The 17,980-nt window shown below is 42.8% G+C and overlaps 1 protein-coding gene across 3 annotated transcripts in view; it reads left to right on the top strand.

The window, feature by feature from the left end:
- The window catches only part of RUFY3 (RUN and FYVE domain containing 3), a 355,495-nt gene that overhangs the window by 49,813 nt on the left and 287,702 nt on the right, over positions 1-17,980 (top strand). Inside the window, exon 1 of one of the 3 annotated variants that reach the window (XM_085640990.1) lies at positions 4,039-4,593. The exons of 1 other annotated variant lie outside the window; for it this stretch is intronic. In XM_085640990.1, coding sequence (XP_085497116.1) covers positions 4,416-4,593 — 178 coding nt within the window. In that variant the 5' untranslated portion in view covers positions 4,039-4,415. Of the gene's footprint in view, positions 1-4,038; positions 4,594-17,980 lie in introns of those variants that run through there. One more of the 3 variants, XM_085640991.1, reaches the window with a different exon arrangement.

Consider the following 17,980-nt stretch of genomic DNA (forward strand, 5'->3'; position numbering starts at 1 on the left):
CCATCATTTTCAATAACATACTCATAGTACATTTTGGAATACCAGTTTACATTGCGTGTTATAAGCCATAAACTTTAATAACAGTCCAGGTCTAGTTAGGATGCATACCTTAGCAGTACAAGTCCCGGGGTATGCGTTGACAAATATCTATGACTATTGACATTTTAGTTACTACAGCAAGCTTCCCCTGCCTATTACCACCATCGCATGGGGCTACACGGTTTTCTATTCGTCCGTAATAGGGGTAGACACCACTGCCCGCTCTCACCACCTCCCACCTCAACCCTCTCCGAGTTATCTGGGGTATCTTTTACCTCTTCTGTTGTGGAGAGGAGATATGATTTCAGGGGGCCCCATATGTCCCTTGGTCTGGAGGACGATGGTAGGAGTTCTGCATAGTTGAATGATTGTTCCTGCCAAGTGGTAAGATCATGCAGTCAGTCCTTGAATTTAGGGGCACAACCCTGTCCCCACTTTTCGAATCCAATTTAATGGTAAAATCAAATGTGTGATAACTATTAAGCAAAAGGAACTTTCCGAAAGTTACCTTTTCCCTGCCTAAACCGCCTGTAGACTCCTTTGCATTTGTTCTCCCACTTCTAGCAGCCGGTGATTATCACTGAAATAGGTGTGAATTGATGTGAAATGCCTCCCAAGAGCAAACAATAGACTTGCCTAAATGGGCAGAGGTGACCCTTCTGAATCTGGGATATGCCGGGTGGGGCTGTGGGGGTCCTTTTTGGCATTGAAGTGTCAAATCCTGCCTGAATGTCACTTCCTGCTTGATAAGTATACTGGGGTTTTGATAGGACACTTGGTACGCACTTACGTCCTTCTGTCACATGCAGATGTTAGCTGCCACTTTGGCAGGGCTCTTCTTTTATCCCTCCAGTCAGGCAGACCCCTATCACAGTGGCCATCTTTTTGACATTACAGTGTCAAAGCCTGTTTGACAGGTCCGCCGGGTTTACATATAATGCTTGGGGCACACTTCAAAGAAGAGTATTAGAATGCCAACACATTTCTTGGGTAGCCACAGTCTGGTTGCTGTAAGTTCACTTTTGTTTTACCAGACTTCTGTCTCTGAGTTTGTTGTTGATACAGGGCCTACCTCAAACTGAGTTTTGGTATTTGATATATAAGGACACTAGGATTACCACACACGCACCTCAACCCTCAGAGGCAAAATTAGTGTGACCAAAGACTTCCTACATCTTGAAAATGATTAAAGTGGGTAGGGTTAGCCCATGGAACATTTACCCCATCGGTTAGGGTTCTCCACAGGCCATTCCCACCCATTTGCTCATGCAAGGCATAAATTTGGCATCTCCAGGCACCAACTTCAGATGCTTTCTAGACCTGTGGAAAAATAAAAAGGACTGACCAGCTGTCTGTGACCTAAGAAAAGCTTCTAAGAATGGACCTACTCCTCCTCCAGTACAAAGAAGCGAACTCCAAGGGTCATAAGACAGAGGTTCTGTTAAAGCTATAGGGACACCGCAAGCTACAAAAGGGCCTTTTCCTGCAACTGCTCAGATGCCCAGTAGGCCCTGGACCTGGAATTGACTCTCCTGTTGGCTTTTACCTGCCACCCTGTGTGTCTCTTAAGTGTCTCCCCTGAGGTCATGGGTACTTTAGAGATATACTCCTGTAGTGGATTAGGACTTAAAGGACTAAAGTCAGAAGGTAAAATTCTTGACCAGGGTAAACCTGGTTAGTATATCTGAGTCTCGCTCCATCTTGTGAGTGTCAAATTGTGCCTAGGCCCTGTTCTACTGTGACCTCTGAGTATCATTGATATTTTGCGCTTCCATGGTAAGTGGTCGTGGTTACATATTCTGTGCCCAATAGGCAATCGCTGATGATATGATGCAAATATAGAGGCTTTAGATCAGAACTTTAACTTTTTTACTTTAGTGAATGAAAACTGAGCACTTGAGGCTTCAGTATGCTTTCTCCAGACTGACCTAGAAATATCCTAGCAAGCTTGCTGCCATTGCTTCATTTATGCCTACCACACGTCTCATTGATTGCAGCCTCAGTGAACTCTTCACTGGATAAACGGCCCTCTGCGTCTGATGTTCACTGAGTTGACCCTAGTACTGACTCCTTGGATAACGTTATTGAAAAAATCTAGTTTCTAGCAGGTATACTCTGTGAAAGGTGTTGCAGTGTTTAAATTAAATTGAATATAAATCCTTTAGCACTGTCATTGACCTTTTTATGCAAGCATTGGAATAATTCAAGGAGACTCCTGCTTGTTCTGCAAAATGCCTGTCCTGTGCCCAGCCGTGTGTGCATGTGCTATGTTATCGAGGTGTATCCCTGATTCAGTGTGCAGTGTGTGTTGAGGTGGGTTTCTCCATTGGAAGAGCTGTCTGACACTACGTGCGGAGCAGAGTGGTTCTCATTGCTCTTGGTGGGGCGTAGTGTCTTATATACACTTAGATTGACTGTTGTGAAAATACACGATTGTGCCCACCTTCGATGCAGACCTGCTACTCGAATCCCTGCAGGTGCTGTTTTGAGTGAGATCCTCCTGGAATAGTGTGCGACAGTGAGCAATTCTGTTTGTATTGGTAATGAGAACGCTGCACAGGATGGTTCTGGTTAGCTGTAGTTGTTTGAGCTTCCTCTGTGGTGTGTACATGTTCTGGACTGATGTTTCATTGTTTGCTCGGGCCTTTTTGCTTGGGTTTCTGCCCCAGGCCACGTCTGGTGTGGTGACGCGTCTCCTTCGTTCTCTGTACATGTTGCTGAGTTGCTCTTCCCTTTGGGGACGGCGACCTCCCAGGCGCGTCACCTCTCATGCTGGCGCGCCCGTCTGCCCAGGGTCTGAGCCATGACCCAACTAGCGTGCCCCTGGCTTTGAGAGTCTTCTGGAGCTTCGGAGACTTTTTGAGACATACATTCCAGCTCCAAATGTAAGGTTCCTTCGGCCTCGCAGTAGGAGGAATCTGAGCCTTTTTTAAGATTTTGTCGTTTTTGCTCAGGTGTGAGTCTTGATTGCTTTTCCACACCCTTCCTCGTTCATATGGTGCATTTATTTAACGGCAAGCGATGCCCTTCCCTGCTTTAAAAATAAAAACAAATAAAGGCTTATGGCTACTGATCGTGCCACCAATTCCCATCCTTGCCCTTTTTGGCATCATTTTACTTATTCAACACCGTCTGTGCTGGTACATGTTGCTATATCGAACAGATGTTCTGGTTAACACGCTTTTTTGATGCGTACTCACAGCATCCCTCTGCTCCTATGGTTAGGCTGGTGCAGTGTAACTGCTTGTATATTTTAGTTCTTACAGCTTGTGTGCCTGCCTCTCACAGATCCTTACCTATCAAACTGCCTGTCGCAATTTACCCATAACTGGATAACTGTTCATCGGTTGTCATCATGCATGACATTAAAACACTTGCCACGTAGTCTGAAAAAAAAATCCTTCTAGTAAAACGCCATACAGTGTAGCTTGCTATTAATGTGTGAAAGCGCTTCAGCGTGCCACGTAGGGGTGGTAAGTGCTATACGGATAGTGCAATGCAAGTTATGTCCTGGTTTCCTTAAAAAAGAAACAGGGTGGGGCTGAAGGTTCATCTGCTTATTTCACGCGTCGACTTCACATACCAGAATGCAATTTGAAAGGATGAAAAATAAAACGTTTCAAAGAATATACAGATTGGCAGGAAAAACGCTCCTAATAAACGCACGTACCCACAGTACGCTCTGGGATTTCGACGGCTGCCATCAACGTTTCGCATTCAGGGGTCTTTGTTTCCGCATGCGCGCAGGTACCTTGTCATGTCTGATGAAGCCGGATCTACTAGCTCAGCCTGAACTGAGGCGGGGAGCCGGTGACAGAGAGAGAGCGAGAGGGGGGATCAGCGTAATCTCTCTCCCTGCATCAGCAGCATCCATACAGCATCCTGGGAATTGCTTACGCTGGGAGCAGCTGGTCACATGAGTGTGAATTTTTATTTCAGTTCATTAGTCAGCCATTTTGGTCAACACCCAGCTTACTGCGCACAGCCAATCCTTCCAGCACTCTCCGTCCGGGCTGATGCGAGGACGGACTGCTCGCCATTTCAGCACCACTGGATTTCCTTTTTCGTTTTTCACCCCCTTTTCTTTCCAGCCAGCAGGCTCTAATTTCGTTTTGAGGCAGAGCCCATCGTCCGGGAGACAGGTTTGCTTTATGGCGCTAGATGGGGATGAATAGCTTGTTGTTCGGCTGGTGAAAGCCGTGTTAGATTTTAAGGACAAGGAGGGGGAGACCACCAGTGGCCTTTGATATTCGAAACCCCTTTTCCGAAGATAATCATTTTGTCGCCATCCTACACGGTGAGGTATTTGTGCGTTGTATTTTAGAAGGCTTCTCTTTAGGATTGTGTTTTGTTGTTGTTGTGCCAGCTGAGTCATCATGTCGGCCCTGACGCCTCAAAGTGACATGCCAACCCCCACGACAGACAAGATCACGCAGGCTGCAATGGAGACCATCTATCTGTGCAAATTCCGAGTGTCCATGGACGGGGAGTGGCTCTGTCTCCGCGAGCTGGACGACATCTCGCTCACTCCGGACCCCGAGCCTACCCACGAAGGTATGGTGGAAATGTCAACCATGGCTGCCCCCTTCTCTCTGTCCCCCCTCTGCCCCTCCCCCCACCTGCTGCAGCATCTCCCATTGGCATCCGTGGCGTCACTGCCACCTCTTGCATTCACATTCAACTCTTAAATGGCATTGCAATTCACTGCTATGATTTGTGTTGCGCCCACTCTTTGCAACGTTGCTTTCCAGGCTTTCTCTGCATATTGTTTGGCTTCCTGTAGTGCTCTGAGTCGGCTCACTCGTTACCAGGGGTGGCGGGCGCGTGCTCGTTTGATAGCAGAGAGATGTGTGGCAGTGTTAGCTTTCCTATGCACTTGAAGTAAAAACACACAGAACCTGTAAGCTTTTATTTCCATTTCTGCAAGCAGTGCGCCCGAGTCCAGTACTGAAACACAGCCATTGTATTGACCCCCCCCCCAACCCCCGTGCCAGACAGCTAAAAATATTTTTGACAGGCCTTATAATGTTAGAACATAACTAAACAGAATTTAAAAAGGGATGTAAACCATGGCTATATTGGTGACTGCTGATGAAGGAGTCGGCGTGTAAACTGCAGCGTGACGTTCTTCTTTCCGTGCTGCCGTGGCGGGATTGGCGTGCATTCTTGGAGCTTGCTTGAAGACATTTATATTTTTAGAGCGTGGAAGCAACCGTTTTCTCGTTTGTTCCTCGTGACTGATGTCGAATGTATTGTACACGTCAAAAACACACTGCTTAGTATTTTGATCTAAAAGGATGCATTATTTCATTAGTGACTATTCCATAGTGATGCAAAGCAGAACCGGTTTTAAAATAAATCCTGCTTAAAGCTACCCCTCCGACGCCCGGGATCAGGCGCTGCTTCTAGCCGGACATAAGAGCGCGTCGCCGCCCGACAGCCAGCCCTTGTGCACAGTGAAGGGCAGGGCATGAATTAGCATGACTCTCTGCCTGTCAGTTGCTTGTAGTTCATTCCTTTCCTAGCTTTCCAAGGTGCATTGTTTTAGAAGTGGTTGACAATGTGCCTCATTAAATTATCTTATTTTTCAACATTTTGAAGCTGTAGCATGGTACTTTCTCACAGTCTGCTTTCAATTACCATGCATCTGTTCAATATCCAAATGTTTTACCACCACCTTGTGCGTGCCTTTGAGCAAATGACATACACAGTTACTCTTGGTTTCCCCCATGCTAGTTATTATTTGGGTATGTTTGAGAAGCTTGAAGCCTATCCAATCTTTAGCTGTGCCTGTCCGGTAAATCTCCCGGTGCTAATGCCCTCTACACCATCTCCCATCCCACCGTTATGCAAGGGCTCGCTCACATGCCCACAAGATATCTTAGCGACTGCAGGGGTAGGTTGGGTAAGTAATTGGATGTCAACGACAAAATGAGCACCTGCAAAATTGTAACATTTTGAGGAAGGAAGCTAGGGAAAAGGGTATTTAAAATGATGGGCGATGTGAAAAAGTTGGGCCACAGAAAAGTTATTTATGGTACAAGTTGGTAAAAAGAACGCATTTGTAAAATTTTTTTGTGAAGGTAATGCTGATTATTAAGAAAAGAAAAAGCTACCTACAGCGACAAGATTGATTCTAACACTTTGTGAAGAGATATCTGCGTCATCTGGGTTCTTATGATAAACCATGTAATTGATAGATTTCCTGAAACCCTGGAAAACCTTGTAATTCAATTGTTTGCAAGTGGCAGGTGTACATACTCCAGTATCCAAGAAAACCCTGGTGGCCATGCTTAATGTACATTCACGGAGAAGTGTCGTAGTACACAGCAAAGATTAAAAAAAGGAATAAACACACCCGAATGTGATGCAAAGGTGTAGGGTGTGAAAAGTTCCCATTTACAACTAGACTAAAAGGGTCTTTACAGAGGCACTTTGTAATGCTGGCTACATGCAGGAAGACGTATTATAGCCAAGACGCCGATTGAGACGCATGACGTAGCATGGAGAATAGTTATGTGAATTGACAAGCGCATGTTCCCAATAGGACCCTATCTAAAGACGTTCGTATTGACATGTAAACTAAAGACTTATCATACACTGCCCATATGTTTTTGTTTACCGGTGACATCTGACACAACAACAATACAAGCCACAGAGTACAGCCATTGTGCCCTAAAATCACCATCCCTTTCTTGAATGCGGGGTCATGCTTTCCAGCTAAGTAGAGGCCATTTAATGGAGTTGTGTGTAGGCCCAAGCGAAATTGAAATCACGTAATTTTTGGAACTTAGTAATGTGCTTGTTAATGTGAAATTCCCGAATTAACACCATTGCGTAATTATGCCGTCGTTAGCCACAGAATTATACCACAAATAGCCAGAATGTAAGCAGCTGTTGTTTGTGGTAGTTGTTTTTCATGCTATTTCTTTAGCTTGAAATGCCTTTGCGTCAAAAATGGACATGTGGATGCATTTTGCAGTAAAATTTTGCACCTAATTAGGGATTTGCATTTCACATAATTATGTGTAATTTCACATAACTTTTCCCAAAAATTGCTTGATCACCAGAAAGCAAATTCCGCACTCTCCTAGTTGTCTGCTGTTATGAAAGGTCATGGAAGAGATGGGACTAGTCGTGCCCGCACCAGGGCTTCTTTCTCCTTGTGAAGCATAACATGGAGAATTTTGCAGAGCCTTGGCACAGATGCGTTGCAGTCTCTGTCGCTCGGTATGCATCGCAGCTTGGATTGTATGTTCGAACAAATCAATATTATGTTGGTTTCTAAATATGGCTACTGTAAAAATGATCCTACACTAGGTGCGTCTGTCTACTCTCATGTTATCTAGCAGTTTCATTAGGGTTCACTGAATTGCCCTCTAGTATATCATGCTTGACCTTAAACCCTTTACTGTGATTTGGGGCTGTGTGGTCGCTGCTGAGTGCTTCACTTTAACTCCGGGAGCATCTACAGATGGCAATAATGATGACTTGGGCGGCATGTCTTCAGGATTCGTGCTTTTATTTAAGTTGTCATTTAAGTCTTCTAACGCTGGAATAGTTGGAGCATGCCTTTAGTCTAATGCCCAAATTCTGATCTGAAAGGCGTATTAGCAAAAATGAAACTGAGACATTACAAGACCCTGGGTTACCTGTGACTAGCCACAGGGATGGCCTCTAGAAAAGAAAGATGACTTTCTTCCTACGTATAGGGGCGAGGAAATGGCGATTAACTCCTACTTTTCATCCTGCGTGTCCTGGCTGCAATTTGTTAGATTTATTTATTTCGTGCGTAAATAAGTTTCTGCCGTCCCACTTTATTGAGCATATGTTATGCAGATGAATGAATGTATGATTTGAGACCTAGGTTTGGCTGATGAACCCTGCACGTTTTGAAATTGTTTTGTATGGGGCCAAGAGGTGAGATCTGCATTAAAAGTTAATGTATATGAATGAAAATGATCTCAGCGTTTTCCTGGTACATATGGTGGGGAACGGGACAGGGAGGAGAGCAAGAGCGGGAGAGACGATTAGCGCCTTCTAAATGTTACCTCTTCTCTTTCTAGTTCAACATGGCTCTGTAGATAACGTTCATGTCAACATAAACGTGAGACCAAAGAATGCATCTTCGGAGAAGTTGGACTTGTGCCTTTAATGATAGAATGCATGCATGGGGTTGTCGTCGTAGTAGCCTGGGTATTTCTTTCTTTAGGCCCAAATATGACTATACACTACAAATGATTATCTTTTAAGATTTGTGAAACTGTGTTTTTTTTCTTCCTTGCTTGAAAGCACGGTTACACATAGGAGACCCAAATGTGAGTGTTTGTAATCTTGAAGTGTGAAGAATCTTCAAAACATGCACTGGTGATGCACAGCGCATGTGCAAGATTGAAAAAATCATGCAACTTTTAATAAATCCAAAGTGAAGAGGTAGATGTAGACCAGGAAAACCAGCAAGGGACAAAGATCAGATCAATGAGTGCAAGGATGCTTGAACAGACTATGAACTCACTACATAGCACCTGGAACAGGGGTGTCTAATGTACGTCAGTGAGGGCCAGACCCATAGTAGGCTTAAAGATAACCACCAAATGTGTAAATATATTCCATTAGGATCAAGAGTATGTGTATTTTCCTTATGTGAAACTGTGGCGTGGACTCCTGCATCTAAATTTGATACTTTCTCTAGAGCCTGCATGTTTTTCCTGTAACAAAGCCATTGATAGTATGTCACCTCCGAGTTTGACACCATTTCTGGACTGGAAGAAGCCTGACCGCACGTATCCATGTCTGCATAGTTTAAGAGAAGTACCACAACATTTTCAAGAATTCTTAAAAAAATGATGCTGCCTTACAGGGGCATAGAGAGGCGTGGGATTGCTCAGTTGGGCTTTAGACAGCATGCACAGATGTTTGTCAAAGAAACCTTGTGGTTCTTGGCCTTTACAATATCCATGCGTTGGTGGAATGCACATTTTACGCAGCCAAGCAGAGAAAATGAGCCCTTCGAAGAATTGTCCTGAATTCTTTGCAGCGCAGTCGATCAGTTAAGTTTTTATTTGTATTTTGGAAATCTGGGATGAGTAATATTCCAGAATTGACCATCAAATGCCAGTACTATTGTTCATTAGCATGATGAGATAATGTATACCACCCGGTATGCGAATGAAAGCATATCTGATTTTGTGTTTGCATCAATTTGGAAAATCCTTCAATAAAAAGAATTTCAGCGATATCATAAGTAAGGAATTAAGAGACCTGAAGGTAGATTTACCAGCAAGATAACAGTAAAAAGCTTATTTTCACTTTCTTAATTTGGAAATCCCAAAGTCCTTCCTCAGATTAAGTGGTGGGTGTTGTGCGAATTAACGCTGCAGAAAGGGTCTGAAGGATTTGCGCTCCCTTGGTTTTCGAATGAACATGAAGACGTGACCATTAGTTAATGTTCTCTTCTTCTAATATGCATGTTATTCTTTGGGCCTCCATATTTGAAGACTACAGTGAGTGACTAAAGGGGGTGCCTGTTCATTTCTCTTTCCTTGCTAGGCCTCACCTGGAATCCCATTTTCTTAGCCATAATCACCATGGAGTGGATGGCATTGTCATTAGTTGAACGGCTAACATCATGCTTCAGGAATGAAGTTTTGCTTCTGCGCCACATTTTACCTGCAGCACGTGCTGTTCTCATTGGTTTGCCACTGATAGAAAGGGAGTTGTCCTGAAAGCAGCGCTTTTGAAGCCATGTTGTTTGCTGTGCTGGGCTAGCCAAATACATATCAATTCCCCTGTTTGACTGTGACTTGGACACTGTAGAGGCTTGTTGCATCGGATACCTACTATTTTGCAACAGAAAGTTAAGGACCTATACGAAAGGAAAAACTTGAATAGTGCAGCCATTTGTGGAGTGCACTTTATGAATGGATATAAAAAAATCTGTTTAGTTCAATGGGCCTGGAAAAAGATTTCTAACGTGATTGCTAGCTGAATGCAGAATGTTGGTTTAAATCTTTCCTTAGTAAGCGTCCAAACAAAATTCTTTGAGAATAGCACCGTAATTGTGAATATATTACTTAAGGCATATTTTCTATTCCGAAGGCGGTGAATTGGACAACCAGTGCGCAGTGGCTCAGGTCATGTATTGTATTATAATTGCATTTATTTAGCGCTTACTGCTCCTGACGAGGCGTGTGTGATATCTTCAGTCATTTCTGGTGCTTAGCCAGCAGAACAAGGTGTTCTGAGATTTGTATTTTTAAGTCTGGTATTAGCCAAGACCTTTTGAATTTACTAAAAATGTATGAATACCATAAGTACATATAGGGGCTTTGTCACCTCCCTTCATCCATTGGCCTTTTGTGTCATTCACATTTTGCTTCCATTCACTACAACATATGGGACAGCCTAGTTAAGCCACTACTTAACTTCACTTTGAGTGGCTGCATTTTGCTCTCACATGGAACCTATCTGCACACGAGCTAGTTCCTTCAGTGCCAGTGTTTTTGTTATTACTTTATAATTTCTTTAGTGTTAATTTTGTGTTTAGAACGCTTCTGATGCACATTTCATCTTGATCAGATCCCATCGCCTGCCAGTGCTGTTGTAAATTCCTTTCTGAATGTTTTTTTACTTTTCTGACTGCTGCTATTTCACAGCATTCCAGTTCAGATTGTGTCTAAAGGAAACTGTTCTATATTAAGTTATCCTTTTTTTGCTTTTCCTTCTCCTTCTCTTTTTTCTCTTCTTAACTTACTTTCTTTCTTTTCTAATTTCTTTCTTTCCTTCCTTCTTTCTTTCCCAATTTCGCCCCATTTTTCTTTCTTTCTCTTTCCTTTAGCTCGTTCTCTTCCTTTTTTCTCTTTTCTTTTTCTTCCCTTATTTTTCTCTTTCCTTCTTTCTCTTACATTTTTCGTTCTCTTTCTTTACTTCCCATCCTTTCTTTATTTTCCGTTCCTTTCTCGTCCCTTCCTTTCTTAAACGCAAGAGGCTTGCAGCCAATACCAGACTGGTTGGCTTTTTTAGGTCTGTTAGCCAAGACCTTTTAATTTTACTATAAGTATGTGTATAACATAGTTACTGATGGGGGTTGCAGTCATGCTTCATCCATTAGTCTGTGGTTGATGTCATTCACATTCTTTTTCCACTCACTCCAGCATGCGTTAAGGGGCACGGTATCAGCCCAGCTTCTCAAGGAACACATCGACATACAAAATAGTGTTTCTGTGCCAGGGAGTCCTAGCAAACTGGATGGCTAACTGTAGCCTAAAACTGAATGGCGACAAAACAGAGCTGGTGTTCCTGGGCAGTGGCCAGGGTCCATGGGCCGGGATCAGTTGGTCAAGGGGTTAGGGTCCATCCCCCCGCTCTGAAGCCATCCATAAAAAACCTGGGGATATGGCTTGATCAGAATCTCTTCATGGAAACACAAGCCAAAACATTATCGGTAACCTGTTTCGGCATACTACGGATGATCCGTAAGATCATGGACCTAATCCAAAAAACAGGCTCGGAAGACGGTGGTCCAGGCCCTAGTGGTCTCGCGATTGGACTACGGCAAGTCCCTGTATCTGGGGTCTCCTAAGTATGTGATCAATAGACTTCAGGTTGTCCAAAATGCTGTGGCCAGGATGCTCCTGAAGATCCCCAGACAGGAATCTTCTCTGAAAGAAATGCTCTGGCTACCTATTCAATCTAGGGTTAGGTTTAAAGCCCTTTGCCTAGCCCACAAAGCCATGCAGGGTAGCGGTCAGCGCTGACAAAATCCCTTGTCTCCCCATATGTCCCTAATAGGTCCCTCATGTCCTCATCCGATTTCCTTCTGAACATACCAAAGATAAAGAGATCAAGATGGGGTGGGAGATCCTTCTCACACCAGGTCCCAAAGCTCTGGAACTGAATGACCACGGAACTGAGACTGGCAAAAAAATGAGCAGTGTTTCAGGAAAAAACTTAAAACCTGGATATTCCCATGATTCCATACCTTCACCCACTGCCTCTTCTCGGTAGTGCTGGGAAGCCCTCGGGTAGCCTGCGCTTTATAAATCAAATAAACATACTATGCTGAAGTGTTTTTTGCTATTGTTTTTTTAGGGCAAAAACATGTTTTGCTTGTAGCAAATGATTGTTTTACATTTGTTTAGATTCATGAGGATTGGGCGTTTTCCCAAACATCAACGTTTTGTAAAAACCATGACAAGACAAGAATTGCCAGAAGACTTGCAGCCAATGCCAGGCCTATTTACTTCACATGCATGTCTTTTTTAGAATTATAAGTATTAGCTTAAAACTTCTAGTGTGCAAAATACTGCTGGACAACTACCCAGGACAGGCTGAAGTAGCCAGAGGTGTAACTTGGTTAGTAAGATTTGGGGGGAAGAAGGTGTCATGGGTGAGCCTCAGATTTTCTAACAACCATGCTGGCATTTCTTGATAAAATACATTATATGAGAAGCACTGCATGAAGGGGGCTTAAGGAGCTTAAAAGGGAGATCCACTTTTAAGTCCTTCAAAAACAGAGAAAAGAGTGTGTGTGTTTTTTTTGTCTGCATGTATGCAAAACATCCCAAGTGAAATCCTACAGCCAACTCACCATACCCAATTTAAAGCACCTATACCAAACTATGTATTGGAGAAAACATTTATTAGGGGGGAGTAACACCCCAAACACCCTCCTGAAGCTACGCTCCTGGAAGTAGCCCACATGATGTGGGAACATTTATATATCCCCCTTATTGTACATCACCCTGTACCCCCATGGCACACTGACCTCTGTGCATCACACAGTGTGCTCCTGGGGTGAGCACCCATTGATATACCATGATTGTGTCCATGTGCTCTCCTGGTACCCATTATCCTCCGCCCACTGATGCACTACTCCCCGCCCCACTCCCCCTTCCCAGAACCTTTCCTGTTCCACAGCGTAATGTATCACTGCTGCTCTCTGTGAATTGGTGCAAATCAGTTACATTTCATGAAGGTAGGTGTCTTAAGTTGTTGGTTTGAATGCCTTCTCTTTGCACCTGTGGTGTACTGTGCCCATGTGCTGTACAAAAACAAAATGTGGTCTCTTTGGTAATGCTTGCGTTCCTTCTTGAGGTCACAGAAGTATCCTTCAGCCTACATATAGCCCTTTATAGAATAGCAATTGTGTGACTGTTGTGCCGTTTCTTTCCTTGTGACCTACTGACCTGTCCATTTAGAACAAGCCACTACATTGTAGGGATAGTTGCAGAGTGTGGAAAGGTGTTTTAAATTTGAAGCGGAAGACTTCCTTTTTACTGGTCTCTCGCATCATCCTCTGCTTAAAATTGAAGCCGTAGGTTCTTCTGTGACAGGGTGAAGCTGGATAGTGTGTTTACCTTTTATTTATAAAAGTATTTTGCATTTTCAAACTTTATTATGAACGTGTACCACGTTATTTAAGTTGACTTGTTTGTTTTTTGTGTATGTGCTATTCGCCTTAGTTCTACTGTAATGAAGCTGAATCACCAAATTTCAGCTTTGCTCATAAATCTGTTTTTGTAAGGGCATAGTAGTCTGGAAAGTAAAATAAATCTAATTTCAAGACAAGATGCGTTAAAAAATGAGTGATAGGAGTCCATCTTCACTTCGTAACAAAACCTCCTGGCTTTGTATTAAAATGGCGGAACTGAAGTTTACAAAATGCAGCGTACAAAAACTGGTCAGCTGTTAGAAAGTGTCGTAAATACACAGCAAATAAATTAACTTTAACAGAACGAATAATTTTACGCCTTATTAAGTTTGCAGAATTTAAATACAGGTATTGCAGTGCAAATCAATTTGTCGTTGGTGAGTTGTGACACTTGACCATGGAAATTGAAAGAGCCTATTTGATGAGCCCAACCGGCTTTGGCCAGGTTGAAGAATAAGAACTACATAATTTCCTTTGGCTTGCATGTTAGGCATTTTGGATTTGAACAATGAGAACACTCTTTGAACACCCTGAGTCTAAAATTGAGCAAGGAATTGCCTGCCACAGCTAGGTACTTTCCCAGATACTGAATTGTACTTGTTTAAGGAAGAGCTTGCTTCAGATATCCTTGTCTAGGCTGCAAGATACAATTTCAGTTTCAAGGGTTGTTTCCAGCCTCACAATACCAGTGGAAATCAAACTCCTAAAGAAATGAGAAAATGATAACTTGAGATGTCAACTGCACAGCATTCAATGTTTTCTTGGGTACTGTGTCTTGCAGACCTTTCAAAAATGTTGAGACTAAAACTCTTTCATTGGCACGTAGCCTGAATTACTAGTGTATCTCAAATTGCATATTCGCACGTGTGAATTAATGAGTCTACACATCAGTTTTGGGCACCAAAGGTTTTGTTTGTTCTTTTATAGTTCTCCCTTCATGGTTCCAAGCTCTGAACTTAATTGTCCTAAAAAAGACCGGTGCGAGGTAGCTACTAAAGACTATAACATTGTTTGATCTCTTCAATACTGCTTTTTTGTACAAAAAATATTTTGGAGTTTTTTTTAACACATATGAGGAGGCCCTGTCACTCACTAACCAAATCTGCAGTGCTTTTTCATATTTAAAAAATAAATAATAATAATTCCCCTAAATTTTGGACTCTGTGTATAATGTCTTATGAGGGAACTCTAGCCTCAATTTTGTCATGAGAACACCAGGTAAAATATTTTGTGGCTGACTTACAGATGTTGATATAAAATGTTCCCATTTTTGGCGAATTTGTTGGTGGAATTTGCTCGTTGGTACTGAAGTAAATTTCACAGTTGGCTTTGGCACATCCTTTAGAAGTCGTAGCTTTTTACATCACTATACAATTCTAAATCAGGTTCTTGAGCTGTGTGTCAATCCTGAGCACATGGTTATTTAAAGCTAGACTACTAAATGAGCAAATTCTAGAACCATGTTGACCTGCTGGTCGTATATCATTGTCTCAGCGGGAGAGAGTAATAATATAGCCTTATAGCCCGCCGTAGCGGGCTATACGGCTATCAAAGGCCCGCTGCATCGTTAAAGGCCCGAGCCGAAGGCGAGGGACTTTAACAAAGCAGCGGGACTTTAATACGAAGGGCTATAAGGCTATTAGAACATTCTGCCACTAGAGGGCAGAATGTTCTAACAAATAAAACAAAGCCTTCAGGGAGCGCGAGGGAATTCAAATCCCTTCAGGCTCCCTGAAGCCTTTGTTCACAGCCAGAGCTGTGAACCAAGACACATTGGAATGTTGGAGCTCCGGGCTTATACCAGCCATTATAAGCCTGGAGCACTCCATTGTTTTCAATGGAGCTTCCAACATTCCAATGTTCTAATATAGCCTTATAGCCCGCCGTAGCGGGCTATACCGGCTATTAAAGGCCCGCTGCAGCGTTAAAGGCCCGAGCCGAAGGCGAGGGACTTTAACAAAAGCAGCGGGACTTTAATACGAAGGGCTATAAGGCTATTAGAACATTCTGCCACTAGAGGGCAGAATGTTCTAACAAATAAAACAAAGCCTTCAGGGAGCGCGAGGGAATTCAAATCCCTTCAGGCTCCCTGAAGCCTTTGTTCACAGCCAGAGCTGTGAACCAAGACACATTGGAATGTTGGAGCTCCGGGCTTATACCAGCCATTATAAGCCTGGAGCACTCCATTGTTTTCAATGGAGCTTCCAACATTCCAATGTTCTAATATAGCCTTATAGCCCGCCGTAGCGGGCTATACCGGCTATTAAAGGCCCGCTGCAGCGTTAAAGGCCCGAGCCGAAGGCGAGGGACTTTAACAAAAGCAGCGGGACTTTAATAGCGGTATAGCCCTGCTACGAAGGGCTATAAGGCTATTAGAACATTCTGCCACTAGAGGGCAGAATGTTCTAACAAATTAAACAAAGGCTTCTCGAAGCTTGAGGGGATTTCCTCGAGGCTTTTGTAAAACATTGGAATGTTGCTCTGCGGGCCTTTACCAGCCCGTAGAAGCATGGAGCACTCCATTGTCTACAATGGAGTGCTCCACATTCCAATGTTCTAATATCCTTGACCACACTGTGAATGTTATAGTCTCTGAGGTGCAAAGCAACTGTGCAGAACAAACTCTTTAGACTAAAACACTTGTTTTGCGGGGGGGGGGGGGGGGTAGTGTTAAAAATAAGACCACTAACAAACACTCTAAATTTAGACGTTCGGAAATAGATAAGGGCAGCTCTTATGAATGTTTGAGTACTGTGACAAGTTTTCGAGTCAGGATGGTAAACTTACTGGAGTATTCCAACAGTTTAATCATCGGAAGGTGGTTACTTGACCAATCGATACCGTAAAGACTTAAAGCAACTAACCACTTATTATCAACATAACAATTGCAATACAAACTGAAAGAACCAATGATACTTTTTTCAAAAATACAAAACATAATTTTATTGTTACAAATGAATACACTGCAATAAATACTCACTCAAATTTATTTAAAAAAACACAGTATTCAAAGATACGGTGTTTTTTAAAATACATTTGTGGATGTGGTGAGCGCGTGTGGTATGAGGCAGTATGAATGAGTTTTTATTGCAAAGTGTATTCATTTGTAACAATAAAATTATGTTTTGTATTCTTGAAAAAAGTATCTTTGGTTCTTTCAGTTTATATTGCAATTGTTATGTTGATTAATAAGTGGTGAGTTGCCTTAAGTCTTTTCGCTTATTCATTGATCCCTGCCTTAAGGAATGCTCATTCTATTAGCAGGGGGCCTCTTGCTCTTTACACTCTCAGAAATATGATTAGGCATAACTCAAGTATCACATGTACACCAAAGCTGAGTGTGCACTGTTCATGTGACCGCACACAAAAGCTTGGGACAGTGGGCCAGGTGTATCCATGGCTCGGCCTGAAGGTGATTCTTCATTGCAGAAGGGTCAGGGGACTAGCTGCAGTTAACCCGCCTACAGCAGCCTATTTGCTTCCTTTTGTTGGTCTGACGGCATGAGACTTGTGCTGTCCATTATCAGACACTGACCTAGAAACAGGCTTTGGGCACAAAATAACAAGAAGAAGGGGCAAGTCGCCTACTACACTTTGTGTGGTACTAGTAGAATCATCACAGAGTAGGCTGGCAGTTGCAGAGATTTGGACACACATCTGTCTGGTCTGCGAAGGTCACACAATAAGGGGAAAATGTCATATGCAGTGAAAAATGGTCTCATTGCACCTTGGTGTAAGTCAAACTCTTGTACAGCTGAAACATGAGCTGGTCTTGAATTTTATAAAAGTTCTCCTCTGCCTAACCTTGAGCATGAGTGGTTTGTCCTCCTTATGGATCAGCGACCCAACTTCAGAAAGGTTACAGAAATAAACTAGGTGCTCTTGGAATGGAAACCACTCAACTAAGCTTTTTAAGCTTTTCCTCAGTGTTATGTATACATCTATATGATATTCATGAGTGAATTGTTGCTTGGAGGAATTTCTTTCAATCTTGCAGGAAAAGGCTATTTTTTACCCAGTAAGCAACATTTGTTTAGGGAGATGCAACATATACTGAATCCTATGTTGTGCTATCCAAGAGTGAAAAATTACCATTAAAATGGTTTGGTTGTTATTTAGTCATAGATTGATCTAGCTGCAGTGGCTGTAATAGTTTAAAAATTGCATGTGTTCATCATCGCCATGGCATTTTACACCTGTAGTTTGAATGAGAAACAGTAGGAGATGATCACCTTTGAATTTCACAAAGCGCTCCATGTTTGGAGAGGAGACGAGTTTTGAAGCTGTTGCCGAATGCTTAATTTTCTCAGCTAGGACTGGGAAGAATCCGCCATCCACGTGGAATTTGTTACACTGAATTTGGCAACAAAAGTTAGCTTTGTCTGAGCACAAAGCTCATAGGGGAGTAACTGAGTTATTTCAGGCAAGAATATTTGTTAGTGCTGTGAAAAGCTTTGCATGTGACACATCGGGGGTTTATTTTGAGGTATCTGATAATGGGAATCGAGT

This window comes from Triturus cristatus, chromosome 2_2 (assembly GCF_964204655.1).
Source record: "Triturus cristatus chromosome 2_2, aTriCri1.1, whole genome shotgun sequence".
Taxonomy (NCBI): domain Eukaryota; kingdom Metazoa; phylum Chordata; class Amphibia; order Caudata; family Salamandridae; genus Triturus; species Triturus cristatus.